Source organism: Hirsutella rhossiliensis, assembly GCF_020360975.1.
Source record: "Hirsutella rhossiliensis strain HR02 chromosome Unknown scaffold00003, whole genome shotgun sequence".
Taxonomy (NCBI): domain Eukaryota; kingdom Fungi; phylum Ascomycota; class Sordariomycetes; order Hypocreales; family Ophiocordycipitaceae; genus Hirsutella; species Hirsutella rhossiliensis.
The window spans coordinates 194474-217248 of NW_025408669.1; the positions used below are offsets into that span (position 1 = coordinate 194474).

Here is a 22775-nt window from a genome sequence, read left to right on the forward strand (position 1 = left end):
AAATAAGCGGCCTCCGCGCTTATATAGGCTATACCTATACTTTTCTTTCTTTTCCTTTTTATAGATTATTAACCTTCTTTTAATAAACGATACTTAAGCTTATACCTTTACTTACTTTATAATAATCCGGATCTATTAAGTAACTTCCTTAGTATCCCTTAGGTTAACTATTATATTTAGTGCCTTTAAATATAGCGAAAGTATCGTCTTTACTTATAAGAATAAAGGGCGCGCTTATTAGTATATATAGGTATAAGCCTAACCTTTTATAACTATATATTAGTTTATAGCTTACTAGGATCTTTATTAGGTCTTTAAGACCTTTATTAAGTTATAATATACCCTTTTAAGCGTTATAAACTATTATAAAGACTATAATACTTACTTATTATATTATTAATATACTATAGGCACTAGTAATATAAGTAAGGCTAAGAATATAGTTATTTATAGTTATTAAAACTATATACTACTATTTAAAGTATATAATAGTATTTATTAAGGGCTTATATATACTTAGTATAATAGTATAAAGCTAAATAATTATTTATTTAAAGCTAAAGAGAACTTTATTTTAGTTATACTAGTTATTTATCTTCCTTAGTCCTTAGCTCGACTAAAACTTAAGTATTATTTAGCTTAAGTTTAAGTCGAGCCCTACTTATATATAGGTCTACTTTAGGTTAACTTTAGTATAGTCGCTATAGTATAACTTTAGCCCTTTATAAGTATAGCTTATAATACTACTTTTACCTTCCCCCTCTTATTAATAGTACTTTTATTCCTCCCTTACTACCTTTTTATTATCGCCCTCTCTTATTTCTTAAGTATATATAGCCGCTTCCTTTTAACTTACGCCCGCCCTATCTTTTTATATACCGCTCTTTTATATACTTATTTTACTTTATTCCTCCCTCTTTTATATATATACCCCTATACCTTACTAACTATATATATACCCTACTATATATAAATATCCCCCTTCTTCCCTTTCTCCTTTTTCTTTTTCTTTTTCCTCTTTTAAGCTTTACTTTTTTTATATATATACTCTTACTTTACTTAATTCTTAACTCTACGCTACGTTATATTATAACTACTATAGGCCCTTATATACCCGCTAGCTTCTTTACTCTATATAAGAGTACCTTAATTCTAAGTATACTAAGTAACTATACCCTACCGCCCTTATAATAGTTAATACGTTTACTTATATCTTTTAATAAGTATAGCGCGACTTATAGTCTTATAATATAGTAGCTACCTTATCTTACTTATATAAGCTAAATAACTTTATTAAATATTAAGATATAGTATAGTGCTTACTAAAACTAAGCGTTACTATATACTTATAACTACTTTACTTATACTTATATTAAATTCTACTTCCTTATTATTTATTACTTTAATATAAAAGGGTTTTAATAAAAGTAGTATAAGTTAAAGTCCCTTACTAATAAGAAGGGCTATTATAAGAGTTAGGCTATTAATAGTAGCCTTTTTATTATAAGGGGCCCTTACTAGCCTTAGCTAGCTAAGGCCCCTTTAACCTCTTTTTTATTATATAGGTTAATAAGTATAAAAAGCTTTATACCTTTTACCTTTATAGCCTATATATTAAGGTTATAAAAGAGGTTAAAGCTAAGGCTAGCTTTTATTTAAGCTTCCTTCCTCTTATAAGCTATAACCCTAGGCCTCTTAGTAAGCTTAAAAGAGTTAGTAAAAGGGATAAAAGTTATAATATTATAAGCTAAATACTATATAAGGATATAGCTATTATCGATCTTATAAAGGTAAGGCTCTTATAATAAAATAAGGTCTACTTTTATTTTTAAGGCTTACTTTAAGATTAATAGGTTAGCTATTTCTTACCTATTAATATTATACTATATAATACTAATAGGGTTATAGTTAAGCTTAGGAAGCTTATAAGGCCTTAAGGGCCTTATAAATATAAAAGGGCTAAGGCTATTAAGTATTAGTTATTTCCTTATAAACTTTATATTATACCTTATTAGTTATAAAGTACTCCCTTTTATAGTTATACTATTAAACTTTAAAGTAAGAGTAGCTTTAACTAGCTTTATAGCTAGGTTAGTTATAATCCTTAGTTAAGTACTTTTCTAAGTAAAAGGTATACTTAATAAGTTATTAATAAGACTAAGGGTTATAGTTAAAGGAAAGGCACTTATAGTACTATATATATATAGTATATTCCTTATAAGCCTTAACTTAAATCTATAGACCTATTATATAAAGGCTTTTTTTTAGTTCTTAGCCCTTATAGTATTTAAAAGGACTATAAATATAACGGATCTTACTTTTTATATTAAGCTAAAGGTACCTAGCTACCTAAGCTGCCCTAAGATATCGATCCTACTAAAGGTCTTAGCTTTTATAGTAAAGATATTAAGGATAAGGGTCTTTAAAAGGTAAGGTATACTTTAAGCTACTAGCTTAGTTTAGCTAGTAAGAAGGTCGGCCGATTTAATAAGTAGCCCTTTAAGGTATAAGAACTACTTATCTTACTACTTTAAAAGCTTCTTTACTATATAAAGGGCCTTTATTATTATAACTATATTACCTTTATTTAATATTAATAAAGCTAATATAGCTAGTTCCCTTATATCTTTAATAAGCTTATTATAAAGAATAATAGAGCTAATAGTTAGTATTAGTAATTATAAGCGCTTTTACCTTATATAGGCCTAGACTAAGGTCTAAGCTAAGTCTATATATAAGCGGCCTTTATACTTATATAGGCTAGGCTTATACTTCTTTTTCTTTTCTCTTTTATAGATTATTATCCTTCTTTTAATAGACTATAGCTTAGCTTATACTTATACTTACTTTATAATAGTATAATCTACCCTTTATTTTACCTTCTTTATATCCCTATATATAGAATAGCTATTTTTAGCTACCTTTATAGCTAAAATTTAATAACCTAGTTTAGTTAAACGGCCCGCGTTAATATATATATATATAAAATATCTATACTTTTATAGTTATAAAATTAAAGTAAATATAATACTTAGTTCGCTTAAGTAATTAAGAGCCTCTTATAATAATAGGGCTCTATATAACTAAGAGTAGTACTACTTTACCTTCGTAAGTTTAATAGCTCCTTTATAAAGCTTAAGCTATAGCTATTTTATATAAAAGTAAAGTTCTATATTAATAGCGATATAATAAGGGATATCCGCGCTTAATTTAACTATCTTTATATAAGCTTATCCTTATACTTATAAAAGTATCTCTTACTATCTATATATATTAATATAAATAAATAAGCCGATATTATTATTAAGCTTTATACTAATTATAGCGAACTTAATATAGCTAGGTTAGTAAGCTAAGAGCTTATAATACTTTATTAAAAGTAAAGTAAAGCTATTCTAGCTTACTTTATATAGTTTAAAGAGGTACTTTATTAAGTAAATATATATAGCTAGCTTAATATAATAAAGTATAATTATCGCGAAGCGTAGCTTAATTTTATAGTTCTTAGAGATATCCCTTAATAAGAGGGACTAAGGAAGCTAAAAACACCCGGTATAAAAGAAGGAAGAAGGAGCTAAAAAGAGGTATAGAAAGGAGGGTAGGGGTATAAGGGGAAGTAGAAGTAGCGATAGCTTCCTATAGAGGTAGCGAGAGATAAGATAAATATACCGGCAACGGCTAAAAAACTAGTAAAAAGCTTAGTAGTTAAAAGGATATAAGTAGCTTCTTTAAGTAAGATCTTCTTTATTAATTAAGATGCTAGACGGGTATAAAGAAGGGCGTTAAATAAAGGAAAGAAGGAGAATTAAGGCAATATAATAATTACTCCCCTACCTTTATTACTACCCCCGTAAGAATTAAATCTCTTTGCCCTACCTATCTAACCCCTTACTTTTAATTTTACCTTCGTATATTTTTATATACTTCTTATATCTCTCTTTGCGAGAGTTATAAGCCTAGGAGGAATAGAATTCTTATACCTTCTAGCTACTATAAAAGGCACCTTTCTTATATCCTTTATAGCTTCCTTTTACCCCTCTTACTAGAAAAGCCGATTTTTAACCGACTTTTCTACCCCCTCTCTCTTTATAACGATATCGAAAACCGACTCCTTTACCGTCTATATAGTCTATAGGACGATTCTTATAAAGCCTTAAGATTAAGATAAATAGGTAAAGGAGCTACGGGCTCGTATAGATAGAACTATCTATAATTTAGTCTTCTTTAATAAGTAGGACCCTCTTAAGCCCCCTCTTCGTCTAAGGGCAACGGAATTTATAGAGGGAGCTTCCCTCTTTTTTAAGCTAACCTCTATATAATAAAGAGCTTTTTCTACTACCTTAGGTAACTATAAGAGTTATTAAAAGGAATACCTTTATAAAATAAAGCTACTAACTACTATATATATAGCGATAATAGAATCCGTTAGTATCGTAAAGCTAATCTCTCTTTAAGAAGAAGAGACTCCTAGGTAGTAGCTTTTAAAGCTTAAGACCTTAATAGCTCCCTTAAAGGGCTATATAACTAACTATATTAAGAAGACCTATACGGTATACCTAGGAGCCTTTTTAACTAAGAACCTACTAGCTTCTTCGTAGCTAGCTAAGTAGGAAGAAATCCTCGAGGACGCTAACTAATACTTCCTAATAAAAGCTCTTTCTAGCTAGTAGCTATAAGATATATCTTTACTAATAAAGCCTATTAGTAACGGTTACTCGACTATCTTTTAAGAGGCTAGCTAGGAACTAAATAAAGAGGCTACTAAAGTATAATAGTTAGTAGTTTTATTCCTTCGTAGCTAGCACTTAACCTAGACGGCTCGACCTACTGCCCTTATAGCTACTATAGCCCTTATTGCTACGGCCCCCGCTGCTACTACTGCTGCTACGGCTATTGCTCCTTCGGCTCCTCCTCCCTCGAGAGCTATAACCCCGTCTTTAACGGCTGCCCTAGTCCCGGCCCTAGCTCTGCCTTTTACTCTAGGCCCGGTCCCGTCTATTAGACCGGCCCGACTAGTCCCTTAATAGACTTTTTAGTCTATTAGTAGAAAAATTAAGGAACTAGTTAAAATCGAACCTTATTAATATTAGTAATAAGGAGTAAAAAGGGGGGGTTTTTGAGTAAACCTTTTAAACTAAGATAAGGATTCCTCGAAGAAACAATATATAAGGAGGAATTAACCTACCTACTAAGTATATAAAAAGCCCTATTAGCTAGAAGACTACTAATAGGTCTTCGAGGAAAACTAACCTAAAGGAGTTAACCCTTTAAAGAGGCTATAAGAAATAGTATAATAGTCTCTTAAGGATGACCCCTTATTATAGAAGAAGATAGACGAGATTTAGGTTACTAAGAAATAGTAACTAATAACGCCGCTGCCCTTATTCGAGCTATAGATTTAAGGAAAAATAGTTAGTATAGTAAATCTAATATTTATCTTCCCTATAGATTAGTAAGACTACCTGTTTTTTTTTTTTTATTATTACTCGTATATAGCCTCTAGGGCTATAGCGAGGCTAGTAGGGGCCTAGGCCCCTATTAGTAGTCTTAGCTAGCTATAGATCCCGGGGGCTTATAACTAATTAGGGAAAGGGTAGCTATAAAGGCAATAATAAAGGAAAGGTTAGTCTAGTTCCTCCCGCGCGGTGATTTTCCCCCTTATAGGCCCTAGGGCCCCTAGGTTACTCCTTTTCGAGCTACTTAGCTATCCCTATCTTTATTTTAGCTAAGAAGGTTAAAAGAGCTTCCCTTCCTTCCTTAGAGCTATAGAGAATAGGTAGGCTAAGGGCCCCCTTCCGTCTCTTAAAGGTCCGGTAGAGGACCTCTCTTTCCCTCTTATAGTTCGGGCACCTTAGGATAAGGTGCCTAGCCGTATACCTTCCTTAGCCGTAGCGGCAGTCGTCTCGGTCTACCTTATTAGTCCTTTTTAGGAAGGAAAATAAGAAGCCGGCCCCGAAGAGGAGCTAGTAGAAGGCTAAGAGGGTCAGCCTATAAGACTACCCGTTAAGACCCTCCTACTATCCCCTATAAAAATTAGCTATCCTTAACTCTAGTACTTCCCTTAATATCTATAATATACTCTTATAATTCTAGTCCTTTAAGAAAGTATAAAGGGAATATCTTATTACCGGGGAATAAACTATATAGATAGAGGGATATAGAAGAGTGAATTTCACGATAAAATTACTTAATAGGTCTATATAAATTCTTTAACGAAAAAGGGTAGCTTTTTACCTTTAATTTTTAACGAGCTTAATTTCCTTCCGCTTTCTTTAAAAGGAAGTAATCTTCTAAGATATAACGTTTAAGCCTATAAGGCTAGTCTAGAAGAATTAGAAGATTAAGCTTAATAAGGAAAAATGCGGTTAATTTATTCTCGAATTCTACCTTATTTATAGGAAGGAACTACTTAAGAAGTTAGCTTTCCCTACTAAGAGGAATAGGTCTACTATAAAGGACCCTCTTTTAATAGCTTAATTTAATAGGGATAAGGGTATATACTTAAAGCACGCGTAATATATAGCTAAGGATTAATAGAGTAATTAACTATATAATTATCTAATTATCGGTCTTATATATAGCTCTAAGGGCCTTAGGTTATAAATATAAGTCTTAGAGATTTCTTTACTCTATACCTCTTTATCTTTATTAGAGTCGCGTAACTAGCGGTCTTTACTTTAAAAAGGGAAAATAAAAAATTCGAATTAACTATAATTAAGGATGCTTAATTAGATAATTAAGGTCTTTATAACGCCGTTAAGTATACTTAAAAGTAAGTTAAAAGGGGAGTGCTAGGGGTCTTATCCCTTTAATAGGCTAATATCTATAGGGGTGCGATCTTACTTATTAAACTCCTTCTTAGCGACTTTCCGACCTAAGATATTAATAGAAAGGGCGCGATAATAATAGGTAAGGCTCTCTTTTTAAGTACGTAAGCTAGTAAATAGACTATCGATAGAACTTTTCTCCTTTACTATAATCCTTTCCCTTTATATTATTTATTCCTCCCTTTACCTATAAGCTACTTATTTAGCTCTTTCCTATCTTTACTTATATACTTCCTTTTTTAGATAATTATCTACTACCCCTTATATACGCTCTTAAGATTTCGCGCTTATTATTCTTAGGGGCGTTAGGGAAATAAAGTAGTTAGTATCTTTACTAGTCTATAGCTTTAGGTATAGCTAGATTAAATAAGCTATAAAGTCTTATAAACTAGTTATTATTATATCGCTAGTAGTCCTATATAAATATATAGAATTATAGTTATTAATATCTTAGTAGTAGTTTTAATATATTCCTAGGTTTTTAACTCCTTTAACCTAGGAGGGTTTAAAGCTAGGTATAAACTTTATAAGGACTATAGCTAGAGAGGCTATTACTATACTTTATTTCTAGGAAGTAATAGGGCGCGCTATAAGCGTTATTAAAGTCTTTAGCTTTAAGGTAATTAACCGAGCGCCTAGTAATTTCGGAGTCTTAGGGTAAGTTAGTAGCTATAGTATCTACCTTTCTTTCCTACTAGCTTCTTATTAAGCTATTAGTAAGGGTATAGTTATAAGTCTTTCGCTCCTTTATACGTTTAAAGGGGTCGTTAGTAGTAGGTAAGGAGTAGGCCTAATTAGCTATATACTTAAGGGGGAAAATAAAGGCATTGTTTTTATATAGATAAAAGAACTAGTAAGGGCGCTTAGCTCTTTTTTTTATAGATTTTAAGGTAGGGATCCTATCTTAAGGTTACTTAAGGAAAGGCTACTTAGTTTAGATAAGGAGCTTAATTTAGTTAACGCTTAAGGTAATAAAGGTCTATGCTTATTCTTAATTCCTATTAGCGCGATTAGATAGTTAGGGGTCTTTTTAAGGAGGAGTTTTATAAAAAAAAACCGCGTATAGCTTAAGCGATCGGGTTAAGTTACTCTATAAGGGTAGCTAGTATAGTTAGCTCTTTTCTTACTCTCCTTAATATATAAGCTAGTTCTATATCTCTTTAAAGCGGTAGTTTCTATCCGCTAAGCCTATCTTAAAAGTTAACTACCTTTAGGACTTCTTAAAGGTCTTATTCTTCTTAATCTCCTAGAATAATATAGTTATATTAGTAAATCCGTTTATACCTAAGAATCCTTATAAGAAAGACTCCGCCGAAAGTTATTAAACCTTAATTAAATAGTATCCTTTATAGTTATCTAGCCCTACTATTAAACTACTAGGAAACTCCGCTACCCTATAATATCGCTTATATATAATTAAGCTTATTTACCGCGATAGCTTAGATTCTATATATTAGCCTATCGATATAGCCTTTTATACTTATCCTTTTATCTAGCTTAAAGAAATACTAGTCTTAGTATAAGATTTTATTTATCTATAGGGCTTCTTATATTACCCTATACCTTTACTTTAGAACTACTTTAACTTTTAAGTATCGCTACTTAATTATCTTAAGGTATAGCTTAACTATACCTTTAACCTAGTATTAGATTATTATTAAGGCTAAGTAGCTATATTCCTACCCTTCCTACTAAGTAGTATAAGGGACTAGCGTATAGGTAAAGTTATAAGGAACTTAAAAGATATAAAGAAACTACCGCTATACTTATAAGAACGTATAAAGTCTAGTATACTATCCCTCTTTCTAAGTATTAAAAATAACTAAGTTTCCTTCCTTATAGTCTTAAAGGAACGCTCCTTAATAAAGTCCCCTTTTATTTAGTCTTATTAAAAAGTTAATAACTTTAGTTATATACCTTTATTTATATATAAAGTAAGGTTAAAGGTAAGAGCGGTAAACTTAATTAAATACTCCTTATCGTTTAGGTATTTATAGTACTTTATATATCTATCTTTTATATCTTTAATAGGTTTCCCTTAATAGTTAGTATAAACTAATAGTTGGTAAGGTAAGGGGTATACTATATTCTTAATACCTCTTATTAAGATCTTAATTATCGCGCTAAGGCTAAAGCTTATAGCCTATTATTTATTAATAGCTTTATAAAGAAAGTTATATATATTAATAATATACTCTTTTTAACGGGCCTTATTCTTAGTAAATCCGTTTATCTTTTTAACGCCCTTATATATTATCTAAGCGTCTTTAAGGGTAATATCTTACTATTTAATAGGGCCCGTTAGTATTAAGTGCTAACGATCTCTATAAATATACTAAGGGGGTTACTTTTACCTATAAACGTCTTATTAGTCTTAGTCTACGAACTTTTCTTTATCTTTAGCGTAGAAGCGCCCTTTACTACCTTTTACTTTAACTTCGCTATAGTAAGTAGGTAAAATAAAGCTCTTACTCTTAAATAGTAGTACGCTAAAGAAGATAGCGGTATTCTTAGGGAGGTTTATAGCTAGGCCTAGGATATTATTTAGGTTCGCTACTATATCTTAGGAAAGGGTAGAGTAAGCGAAAGAGAGGAAGAAGATAAGATTAAATAGTTAGGGTAAGTAGTTCTAAGTTATAAAGCTAAGAGGCTAAGAGGGTATTATATATATATATAAGAGTTATATTAATAGAGGGGATCGTTATAAGTAGGGAAGTATATAGAGTATATATATATATATATATATAGAAGGAAGAAGAAGGAAGGAAGAAAGATAGTATAGCGAGAGGAATAAATAGTTATTAAAGCGCGCGGTTATTAGTTACTTTAGCTAGCCTTTATAGTAGTAAGGTCTTAAGCTTATTTAAGGGTTACGCTTAAATAGCTTCTTTTACTAGTTATTAATTAAGGAGCTATTTAATTTCCGCTCTTTTCTTCTCCTCTTTACTCTTTTTATTCCTCTTCTTCCTCTTTTATCTTCTATCTTCTTTATTTCTCTAGACCGCTACCTCCTATCTTCTCCTTTTACGACTACCTCTTCTTCTTTATTATATCGTATAAGACCGCTAAACTTAAAACTAAAAAGCTACTAGATATCGTTAACCTCTTTTTAACTACTCTTCTATAACCTTCCTTTATTTCTACTACTTTTCTTACTTAGAATTATCGTACTAAGGTCTTTCCTCTTTATATAAAGTACTTTTAAGTAATAACTATCTAACTTATTTAATCTCGCTTAGCTTATTCTAACTATCTTCTTTTATAGATCTATAGTTACTTTAAGACCTAGGTCTATAGTAGAAATAATATTAGTTACTAAGGGTTTTTAATTTATATAGAAATTGCCTTTTAGTTATAAGTTTTATTAAAAGCTCTTAATATTATTAGGATTAAAGCGCGTAGTTACTCTTCTTTCTCTTACTTTCTTAAGAGTACGCTAGGTTAGTATAATTAAATTATCTTCTATACCCTTTATTATAAACGTTAGCTAGTAACCTATATCCCTATAAAAATCGCTTATCTACGCGGATATTTCTTTTCTTAGCTTAGTTTAAGGTAGTAAGAATACTCTTAAGTAATCTTAATTACTTTATATAGAACTTATAATCCTTGCTTTTATTAAGGGTATATTTAAACTTATTAAATAACTATAACTTCCGCCTATAAGTATATTATATCTCCTTTTTATAAGTATATCTCTCTTTTAGGTACTACTAGCGGCTCTTACGCTAACTATATCTAGGATTCGACTAAGGCGCCTATTTATAAATAGTAAGACTTCCCTAGATACTATAGGGCTACTTACGACCTTAATAGATTCGCTAACTATATATATAGTTATAATTTCTATACTAACCTTAAGACTAATAAATTTTATAATAAGTATATTAGTAACGAGACCGCCTCTTATTTTCTTTATAATATCCTTAATCCTTTTAGTCCTACTAAGGATTTAAAAGAAAGGGAGGAAATTAACCTTATAGCTATTTTACCTAGAAAGAGATTATATAGGTTTAACGAGCTCTCTTTTAAGTAATAATTAAATAGTCTTTAAGTTCGCTTTATAGTAGTCTAGAATAGGTTTACCGGGAGTAAGTAGCCTCGTTTTATCGCTATCTTTAGCGGTAAAAGTTTTTCTCTTAAGGTTATACGTATTTAATCTAGTAAGTCGAAAATATATTAAAATTTATCTTATAAGCGTATTTATTTTCGCTGCTATAGGTCTCCCCCTTTATAATAAAAAATAAACGTCCTTATCTATAAAGTAAAAAATCCTATTCTTAAAGGAGGTAGGTAGTAAGAATATTTATTTTCTTACTTTATTATTCAATTATATCTCTATTTATCTTCTTTAAGGTAATGAAGGGTAGGTTATTATTAAGGAAGGGTAGGAAATATTATCTTAATCTACTTAGGGAGCTTTAAGTAGATAATTTAAAACGATAAGGTAGTAAGTAAGGCGCTTATAAATATCTTAGCTACTATAGTCGTCCTTTAATTAGATAGTTAAATAGTACCCTAGTTACTAGTTAGGTTTTAGCGTGCTTCTTTTAACTATTATAGATTTTTATCTTTACTACCTTTTCCTTCCTAGCTCCTTTTTACCTCCTTCTTTTCTTATTAAATTAGTATCTTTAGGGCTCCTATATAGAGATCCTTTTTTACTTTACTAAGTTATAGTAGCTAAACCTTAATCGTATACCTTAGGCCTTTCTTAGGTATTTATAGTTACTCTTTTTCCTTTTCCTAGCTTTAATCCTCCTAAGGTTTATTAAGGAGTCGTTATAACTATAGTACTATTTAATTTAAAGCTTCTCTACTTAGTAAGAGTAGTAAATTATCTACTTTATTTATTATTTCTTCCTTCCTCCTCTTATTAAGAGTAATCCTATCCTAAAGTAACTAGTTATCCTTAGTAAAGTACTACTAACTTTCTTTATCTTTTTTAAACTTCTTTAAATACTCTCTTAAGATTATCTTATTAAGTACGATTCTATCTAAAGTTTTAATCTTATACGCCCTAGACTACTCTAAGTATAATACTACTTAAAAGGGACCGTTCTAACTTATCTAATACTTAGCTTACCTCCTTAGATTATTTAATCGTCTTATATTAAATAATAAGATAAGGTCTCTATATTATAGGCTTTCTTTCCTTATTATATATTTATTAGCTTTATCTATCCTTTCTATTAATTAATTCCGATATCTTATTACTCTTTTCTTAGCTTCTTTTATATCTTTTTCTTTTCTTTTTAAAACTTATACTTATATTTTAAATAATTCTTCTCTTATCTTTACTTTATCTTAGTTAATTAGTCGCTAAGTTAGTTATTTTACCTTAAGAGGTAGTACTAGTTCTTATCTATATAGTAGGTAGAAAGCTAATATTCTATAAGACTCTTTAACTACTATTTAGTTTATAAGGATTACTTAGTTAAGGTATTTAATCTACTTACCCTTTTTCTCTACTATTTTTATAAGTACTATTATTAACCTTTAGTACCTTTATTTTACTACTACGTTCGCCTTTAAATTATATACTAAAGTTTAGATAACTTTAATGCCTATATCCTTTAAGATATACTTAAAGTCTTTCTTTATTTTAGGCCCTTTATTAATTATAGTATATAGTATTACGCTATACCTATAAATAATAAAGAGTATAAATTTAGTTATAGCTCCTATAGTAATTTCTTTAACTAAGGTTACTTCTACCTATTTAATAAGGTTGTCTTATACTTCTATAAAGTATAAATACCTATAATTAGATAGTATATATTAGCTATTAAAGTAAATCTTACTTATAGGGTAGCTAGGCGCGGTCGCGGTTATAACTTCTTAGTATCTCTTAGTTATAAAGTATTAGCATTCTTTATAGGAAGAGATTACGCTATAAATATCGTTTTAAAGGCTAGCCTACTAATACCTATTCTTTATAAACGTATATATAACTTATCGTCCTTTATATCTTATTTATATATAGTACTTTATAATAATCCTTTTCCGTTCTTTTAAGTCGTCTATAACTAGTATAGGTCCCCTTTCTTCCTTCCTAAGGAGTCGCTAAAGCTTTTGATCTTTAACGTAGAAATTTAGACTCTTTAAACGTAGCTTCCTATAGTCTTATTTAAAAAGGCCCTCCGGCCGTTTTAACGTTTAAAGGAAGACCGTAATTATCCTCGATTCCTTTAAGTAGCCCCCTTATAGCTTAGTTCCTTATACTACGTTTAAGTAGAAGTCTATAAATTCTTTAATATCGCTTTCTATTTCCCTATTTAATATATTAGAAGGTCCTTTAAGCTTTCTTAAGAGTCTATTAGCTATACTATTCTTTTTACCTTCGTCGTATTATATAGTAAAGTTAAAGAGGAAAATATAGCTTATTTAGTAAGTTACTATAGCTTTAAGGACGTCTTTAAAGGCACCTTTTAGTTAATCGACTAAGACCTATACGTTAGTTTCTAAGATAAAATATACGCTATATAGGTATATTCTTAGTCTCTTAAGCGTACTTAATATAGCCTTATACTCCCTCTTTATTATATTATATTTAGCTTTTACTAGTAACTACGTTTTACTTTTAAACTTTATAAGGCTCTTCTTTTTATTAACGATTTATATTAAGACTACCCCTTAGCTAAGTAAACTAGCATTATATATTAAAATAATATCTCCTCTTCCTAGGCTAATATTAAGGGATACTAAAAAGACTAGATTAGTAATAGCTTTCTTAAAAGCAGCTATCGCTTTTACTTATTTATCTCCCTATTTCTAATAGACTTCTTTCTTTAGTAGGTCTATAAGGGGTTTTACTAAGATAGTAAACTATCTAATTTAAATTTAATAGTATTATACGATACTAAGGAAAGCTTTAATATATATTATATTAAGGTATCTTATTTATTCCTTAATTTTAATAACTTTAGCTTCTATAGGGCACCTTTTATTTATTCTATAAATATAACTAATAACTTTAGTTACTTACTAATAGAATTTCGATTTAGCCCTTATAATTATATAACTAAAGAGTTCGACGTTAACTAGGGATTAAAATACCTTTTAGTCTTACTTAAGTACTTCTTTAATTCCTTAAAAAGGTTACTTATTACCGAACTAAGCGCTAAACTTAAGCGACTTATTACTTTTATTAAAAAGAAATATAATCCTATCGATTTATTAGGCTTTATTCTCTATCTTAGTATTAATATCCTCTTAGTTAATATCCTCTTTAATAAGAGCGTCCTTATTAAGGATTATATCGCCCTATAATACTAGTAAGTAAAGTATTTCTTTAACTTAGTTTAAATATTAGCTAAGTAGAAAACTAGATTATTTTTAATTAATATAAAGATTAATTTATTTCCTATAGTTACTACTTAGTACTTACTACTTACTTTTAATTTTATAAGCGTCTTTAGTAATTATAATAGCTTTTTCTTCTTTACTTATATTTATCTAGGTTATAAAGAACTAGACTTTCTTTCTTAATCGTATAATAGCTTAATATATTATATTCTTAGCCTTTTTAAAGACTTTCTTATTATTAGTTATCTTAGTAATACGATCGCGCGCTTTCTTTATATTTATATTTATTAATAAGGTATCTTTTACCTTCTATTTTTTTAAAAGTATACTAAGTAGACGGCCTATTATAGATTAATATAAAGATTAGTATAAAGTAAATAGGAGTATTTAGGAACTCTTACTATATCGCCGTTACTCTTAATTATCTATAAAGAAGAGAGCTAAGAAATATAAAAATATCTAAAATTATTAGCTAGAATATTATATAAAATAAAGAGAGATATTACTTACCGTTTAATATATAGTATTAACTTAGGTGTTAAAAGTAAAATAAAAATTCCTAACGCTAAATAAAGACTAAATCTTTACTTTATATAGACTTACGTTTTACTAGAAATCGATTAGGTTAGTAGATCTTCGTAACTAAATAACCGTATTTTAATTAGCTAAGAAGCTTATTACTACTAGCTTATATTATTATAACCTTTCTTTTTTTTCTCCCCCCCTAATAAATATATACTAGCCTATAACCGCTAAGCCTTTAAGGTTAATATACTATCTATATATAAATAGCTTTATATTAATATACTAATTATTTATAGTAATCTTACTTTTAATCTTATAGTATGCGGCTAGTTTTTTAGCTAGCTAACTAGCGGAAAGACTCTCCTTAGCTAGAATATAAATACTAGCGGAAAAACTAGCGGTAAAGGTAAAGGGAAATCGGTTAAGCTAGTAAGTATTATTAAGCGTAAATAAAGATTTAAGCTAGGTAGTAAGTCTTTATTTATCTTTTCTTACTTAAACGTAATAAGATTTAAGTATATTTCTTTTTTAGATTATCTACTAATTTTAATAATAGCTATTACTTTACGCGAACTTCGAAAATTCTAGTAAATTCCCGATTTACTTATCCCTTATACCTCGTTCGCCTACCTTATTCGAGAAGTTATATAAGATATTACTCCTAGCCTTTATATCTAAAAGGTAGTATTAGTAGCTATCTAGGATTTAGTAGAGAGTATACTAGCTACTATATTCTAAGGTAAGTTAATATAATTATTATACTAATTATTATACTAACTAGCGACTATAAATAGTAATAAGATAGCTAGCTATCGCGGCTAGAAGAGTTATAATTTAGTAAAAAGATATTACTACTCTTAAGGATATTATTAGTATCCTTAGGAAATAAGACTAGTCTTTCCTAGTTTAAAATAAAGCTACTATATATACCTTATTAAAAGTTATTATATTAATCGTTTATACTAACCTTTTTCCTTTAGTATACGGTTCTGCCTTATAGCGTAACTTTTCTAATTTATTAAGAGTCGAAAAATAAAAGCTTCTATAAAGCACGCGACTACTAAATATTAGAGAAGCGCGTGCTTATATAGTTTAGGCTTAAAGAGATAATTTTAATTAGAAGCGGAAGTAGTTAAAGGAGCAACGATAATTAAAGGTATAGCGAAAGAAGAAAACTACTATTATAGAGATTAATAGTAAGGGGAGTAAAAATAAAGATAATTCCGACTATAAATAGCCTTAAACGATTAAAAAGACCTATAAAGTCCCCTTAGATAATAAGGCTAATAAGGATAAAATATTTAAAGAATTACTATAATCGTTAGGTATAAAAGAGCCTATAATAACTATAGATAGGCTTAAGCTTATCTTAGCCGGCGGGAAGTATAAGGGTAGAAAGTTAGGAGTAAAAGAGGCTAAAAATATCCTAGCTCTAAATTAAAGATAAGGAGATAATTAATATAATTAATTAGTACTAGACTTCTAGTTCTTTAATCTCTATAAATTCGCTTAACTAAAAGTAACTTTAAATAGGAATTAACTAAGTTATTTTAGGGTAGTCTAGGTACCTAGCTTTACCTAAAGTATATATTAATAACCTATAAGTAAATATAGTCTTTTATCTTAAAACCTATTTCTACCTATAGACTAGACTGAAAAAATTAGGCGGCCTATAGGTAGCCACGGGCGCCTAATTTTAAAGTCTAGCTCTGATAAGAGATATAGCTGTGCCTCCCGGGGCGTTACGGCGGTAACGGAGGGAACTTAGGAAAGCAGCAGCATTGACGTTGTATCTTTTAAGGCTCGTGCCGCTAAAATCTCCTCGCCGCCAGTGAAAACTAAAAAGACCTCATTTCTTAAGCTATTAAAAGGAATGTCTCGGGTAGTGCCGTGCCCTTCGAGCTCTGACCGTGATAATCCGTAGGGACACACCAAAGTAAACGCCGCCCGAAACACCGTTAACGACGAAAATGAAGCGTGGAGATGAATCTAGCTGAGAAGTGCGGGCTGTAGACGCCGGACGGCATTGGAGGCGGCGCTGGAATGCAACTCTGATTGGCAGGAACAACATGTCCAGTCGCCAGCTTCCTAATACCGCCAGGTGCATATGAATTCTTGCGAATACGAATCACTGCATCTTACGTACCTGTCTTGGAACTGGCAAATCAGCGGGCCCAGGATGGAAAACGCTCGTTGAAGGCAACTTGTTGTGAGCCGCGGCAGGTGGCAATATCAGACCATGATCCCGAAATAGCTCTACTAGCGCGAATACAAGCACGCACTTGCCGGGTAGGCTACCTGTTTTCGAAACAAGCTAGACATGGGCCGCCCTTGGGCGAAAAAATTAGCCTCAACCAGCACAGCCACCGGCCTATGTACTCCGTACATGCAAAGTCGACGAGGAAGCCGTGGACCACGGAGTATTTCAATCCTACGCCGATCTCGTGGGTAAACTAAATAAACAGATTTAAAACTTAAGCCAATTCAGCGTTACTGTTGCCTTTTCTCCTCATCCTAACAAGGACAAGAACTCGCATAAGACAGGCGACGGCTAGGCATAATTGTTGTTAAACAAAAATTTAGATGAGCGTCGCTAGCTAGGCTGCACGGCGACGACCTACCCTGTAGAGAGAGCCGGCCCGGAAACGCCTTCGAGGGCACGACTGTAAGGCGGCACCATGGACTTTGTATCCAATACGGATAGATGCTCTGATCGTGACTTCATCCCGAACCCGGGTAAGTGCAGATCTACCGCCGCCAATTGCGGCTGCGCGTGGGGGCTACAGTAAAGCTCCGCCATTTAGTGAAGGTCTCGGCGTCAATACTTGTCGATCTTTTCACTCGTGCCGCCCTTCACGCCGCTCTCTCGATCCTGGACTTTTATTGCCTGTATTGTTGTCTCCTATACTCCTGCACGCATCCTCGTATGTCTAGGCGCACAGATACGGAGCAAGCAACTTAGATCGAGCTTTGTTAGCTATCCGGTCGCGACGAATTATCCAAGCCCCGACTGGAACCCCTTATGACGTACTATGACCCTGCAGTCGTAGCCAAATTGGCCGCCGCACGTTACATGCAAGCAGTGCGTTCCGAATGCTGAAAAATCGGTTATGTGTACAACGACGCTTAGCACTGTTGGTCCTCCCGTCAGCACCATGTACGTATCATGGCGATCTTGACGATTTTGTAGAGCTGCCATCCTGCCTGGGGTCGCAGGACAGTATGAGGCTCGGGACTTTGCTGGCGACTTAAGGCGTTGGGAGGGAATCGCCGCACTGTGAGATGATCTGACCTAACACCGTAGCCCGCGCCACTTGTCAGCTGTCTGTGTGTCTCCCCCCTTTTGATCTTCCGGCAAAGATATGCCGATCTTCCCCTTGACCTAGGCCTGTATGTCTCTCAGCCACAATTTCGCGGGAAACAAAGATAGAACGACGGGTGGACTAACCGCTTTGCCTTTTCCTGGGAAAAGGGAGAGAAAAAACCAAACCTGGGCAACGGAAGACGTAGTCATCTAGCATCATGCTTGCCTGATTCGAGCGAGAGGCACTTCGCCATTCAGCCCCCATTTGCGCAATGCTCAGGGGGACTTACTCGATGAAAAAGGCTTCAATACACGTATTGCGGCTGACCGTCTTTCGCCAGGTAACTCTTCCCGTACCGCCCCGGGATCGAACAACGCGAGCTTAAGCAATCAGCTCGTCATCAGGTTCCACGGTACGTGAGATCGCGAGCCAAGACTGGGTGCATGAGCGTTACGCGACTGGCCTTTCAGCCCTCGCAGATCCCGGAGAGTCGGGTAGCAGCGCATACTATCCAGCGCCTCCGGTTGTACTGTACGTTAACAACATGGCTTTCCGTCTCTCATTTGTTGGGCATGTCTACGCTAGTACCTTGCGTTGGTGCCTTCCGAACCCTGAGCAATCAGCCTCAGTGTTTCAGCAGGCACATCCTCTCGATACGATGGCATCCTTGAACGCTGCCGGAGCCTGCTCTAGCCTCCACTTCAGCTTCCCGGCGCTTCCTTTTCACAGACTGTAGGTGCACAGGAGAGAACATGGAAGAGCTGATCGGGCGTGCACGAATATGGTGATTCCTTCTGCCTTGCCAACATGCGTGGAATCAGAAAAGGAACTTCCAGCGCCACGCGCGAGGAGACTTGCACGCCCTGAAAAGCAGATATATAAATATCAACATCCGCTCACAGGATATTGAGAAATCTTGCTCTGTACACTCCTCATTCTTTAACCATTCTCTCCTACCTTATTTCGCTCAGCATTTTTTATTCCATTCACATCAGCCCAACATGAAGTTTCTCGCTGTTGGCACCGCCTTCTTGGCCACGGCACTCGCCGCACCAACTGACAAGGACTATCCCAAGGACGGAAAAGATGTAGAATACAAGAAGCCCGGACAAGGCGACTACGGCTGGGACTCTAAGCACGGCGGTTACGACGACTATCCCAGGCACGGCGGACATGACAAGTACCCGAGCACCCCCAAGCATGGCGGGGATGTGTTCTCTTGGGAGCCCAAGCACGGTGGGAAGGACTACTACCCCAAGCCCGGCGACCGCAACTATGGCCAGTATGACGACCAGGACCACTACCACAAGCACGGCGGCAAGGACTACTACCCCAAGCACGGCGACCTCAACTATGGCCAGTATGACGACAAGGACTACTACCACAAGCACGGCGACCGCAGCTATAGCCAGTATAACGACTACTATCCGAAGAACGGCGACAGCGGTGGCTACCCCAAGTACGGCCATGGCGGCAACGACGGATATTCTAAATACGGCCATGGCGACAAGGACCACTACCACAAGCACGGCGGCAAGGACTACTACCCCAAGCATGGCGACCGCAGCTATGGCCAGTATGACGACTACTATCCGAAGAACGGCGACAACGGTGGCTACCCCAGGTACGGTCATGGCGGCAACGACGGATATTCCAAATACGGCCATGGCGACAAGGACCACTACCCTAAGCACGGCGGCAACGACGGCCCCAAGGATGGTGGAAACCACGGTTCCAAGGATGGTGGCTACGATGCCCCCAAGGACGGTGGCAATCACGGTCCCAAGGATGGCGGCTACGATGCCCCCAAGAACGGTGGCAAGGATGGTGCTAAGCATGGCGGCTACGATGCCCCCGAGGACGGTGGCAAGGATGGTGCTAAGCATGGCGGCTACGATGCCCCAAAGGACGGTGGCAACGACAACTATCCTGTCCCTAAGTAGGGTAATTAAGCTATGTCGTGGGTTAAGAAAGTTGCCTTTGCTTTAGATTTTCTTGGCATCTTAGTTTCCATAGTTGCCTTTCCATTTTGTCTCCGCAATTTACATACATCTTTAAGCCATTGCCTAAAAGCCTATGTGGGTTAATGTCTTATGAACATTGACTCCCGAACCCGATGTGTATGCTGAGTTGCGGCTCTTAACCACTGAAAGCTTACTAGACCAGCCAGATATAAGACTCGCCTTAGAGCAATAGGCGGGGTTCAAGATAATATATTCGAGTCGAGTTCGATTAGTAGCGTCTAGAACCGAATTTAAGTAGACGCCCCCTTCGCCCCCCCCCCCACGGCTCCTAGTATATTATCACGTTTGCCCTAAGTCAGCTCACCTACTTAGGGGCACACCTACTTAAGGGCACGTTTCTATAATACTAACGCGCCGACTAACTCGTGTATTATAACCGCGAATTCTCGTGCATCTTATTCTTAATTATTATTAAAAAAACATTATTCGAATTAGTAATATCTTAGCTTTCTAAATATACCGAAGATTAGCTTTAGAACGCTGTAGTTAATATTAAATTCGGCATAGGTTAGGTATAGGCTAATTAGAAGTAGGGTATTCTAAGGACGATACTTTAGAAACGCCTTAAAGGTGCTTAACTAAAGAGAGAGGCATTTTAACGGGTAAGATCGCACCCCTATAGATATTAGCCCGTTAAAGGGATAAGACCCCTAGCACTTCCTATCTAACTTACTTCTAAGTATACTTAAAGGCTTTATAAAGACCTTAATTATCTAATAAGGCACCTTCCTTAATTACGGTTAATTTAAATTTTTATTTTTTCCCTTTAAAGTAAAGGCCGCTAGTTACGCGACTCTAGTAAAGATAAAGAGGTATAGAGTAAAGAAATCTCTAAGACTTATATTTATAACCTAAGACCCTTAGAGGTATATATAGGACCGATAATTAGATAATTATATAGTTAATTACTTTATTAATCCTTAGCTATATACTACGCATGCTTTAGGTATATACCTTTATCCCTATTAAAACTAGTCTCTAAGGTATAAACTCGTTATTCCGTTTTATTTATATAGCGATAAGTAGCTTTATAAAGCTAAGAATACCTAGAGGACGATAGTATTATTTAAAAAAAATAAAATCTAAGGATTTAATAATTAAAGTAGTAACTACCTTAATAGCTAGAGTTAGAGACCTAATAAGGTAATAGACTTACTAGGAAATAAATAATTAGATAATACCTTTACTAATAGTAAAGGAAAAGTAATAAGCTAATACTAAAAAGCCCTAAGCTCTTATTATCGGCCCTATAACCCTTAATACTAGCGACTTAGTTAAGAAACTATAATCCTTATATAATACTTTAAAAGATATAAATAATAACGATAGCGTAATCTAGACCGTTTTAAAACCCTACTAAGACCTCTTACTTATATATATACTAATAATACTAATATAGGTACTAATAAAGGATACCTTAATAACCTTAACCTTAGCTTTCCTTTACGCGGTAGCTTATAAAGAACGCTTACCTCCCGTTAATAGATAAGAAAATAAATAATAAGATAGTTATAATAAGATATCCTTTAACTCCGAAAACTTTAACTTTAAATTTTATAACCTTATAATCTATAAGTATACTTTACTTAGAAACGCTAGCTATTAAGAGGGATTATTTAATCTTACTACTAGTAATATAAAAAATATTAAGGTAGATATTAATAAGATTACTAATAGACTTAAAGATATACTTATTAAAAGCTAAGATAACTTTATAAGAAGACTTTACTAACTATAACTCTTACTTATTAGTAAATTTAATAGTAAAAACATAACTAAATTCCTTAAGAAGTTTAAATAAGAGATATATATTAACTATATATATAATAAGGATAAAGTAGACTAGCTTAAAGTCTATATCTCCTTTATATAAGCCCTTACTATTAAAATTCTTATAAACGGACTTACTTAAGAAGAAGTAAAAAAGAGACTCCTTTAATACTACTATATATATAATATTAAATAACTAGAAACTACTAATAACCGCTTAAACTATTATAATACTAAAAAGCCTTAGACTATTATAGAAGTTATAAAATAGCTTAATCTTTACTTATACCTATAGTATAAAGTATAACTTAATAGCTAAGAAGAATCTATAGTATAGTTATACTTTATTTACTATATAATACTAAAGGAACTTATTATTAATATTATAAAGAGAAATAAGAAGATATTTAAAGTTATCTTAAAACTCTTATATAAAAGCCTTATCTATATAATTAATAACTACTTAGTACCTTACTAAGACGTTAAGCGATAAGATATAATATTTAAAGTTTATAATTAAAAGCTTAAGAACTTAAAGAAAGATTAGCTTTTTAAAGAAATTAATAAAGTAATAAAGAAAGCTAAATCTAATAAGGGTAAAGAAAAACTTCTTAAAGAGTTAAAGAAAATAAATAAGAAACCTAGATAGCCTATAAAGGAGATCTTAGACTTAATAAAAGCCTTTAAAGATATAAAGATTAACCTTACTTATTAGTAAAAGTAGATATTTAACTAGCTTAATAAGGAATAGAAATATATTAATAGTAAAAGCTACTCTTTAAGTTATAAATAAAGAGGTAGAGTAAATACTATCGGATTTTACTACCTATTTAATTAATATATATAGTTTTAGGTTAATACTTTTAACTAGCCTAAGAAATACTTTTATTATAGTAAAGAAGAATACTACCTTAATAAGTATAAGGTATACTCTTAGGACTATAAGATTAGATTTATAATATATAAAGTAGTAAATAAGACTCTTTACTTTAAAAGAAAAGATAATAAAAGCGTAA

General features: G+C 33.0%; 1 protein-coding gene across 1 annotated transcript; it reads left to right on the top strand.

The window, feature by feature from the left end:
* Positions 1 to 18966: 18966 nt before the first annotated feature.
* HRG_02772 (uncharacterized protein) lies at positions 18967 to 19908 on the top strand (the record flags this gene model as incomplete). The annotated part of the gene is made up of 1 exon (XM_044861243.1): positions 18967 to 19908. The coding sequence occupies one exon, from the start codon at positions 18967 to 18969 to the stop codon at positions 19906 to 19908; it is 942 nt and encodes a 313-aa protein (XP_044722269.1).
* Between the last annotated feature and the right edge of the window lie 2867 nt (positions 19909 to 22775).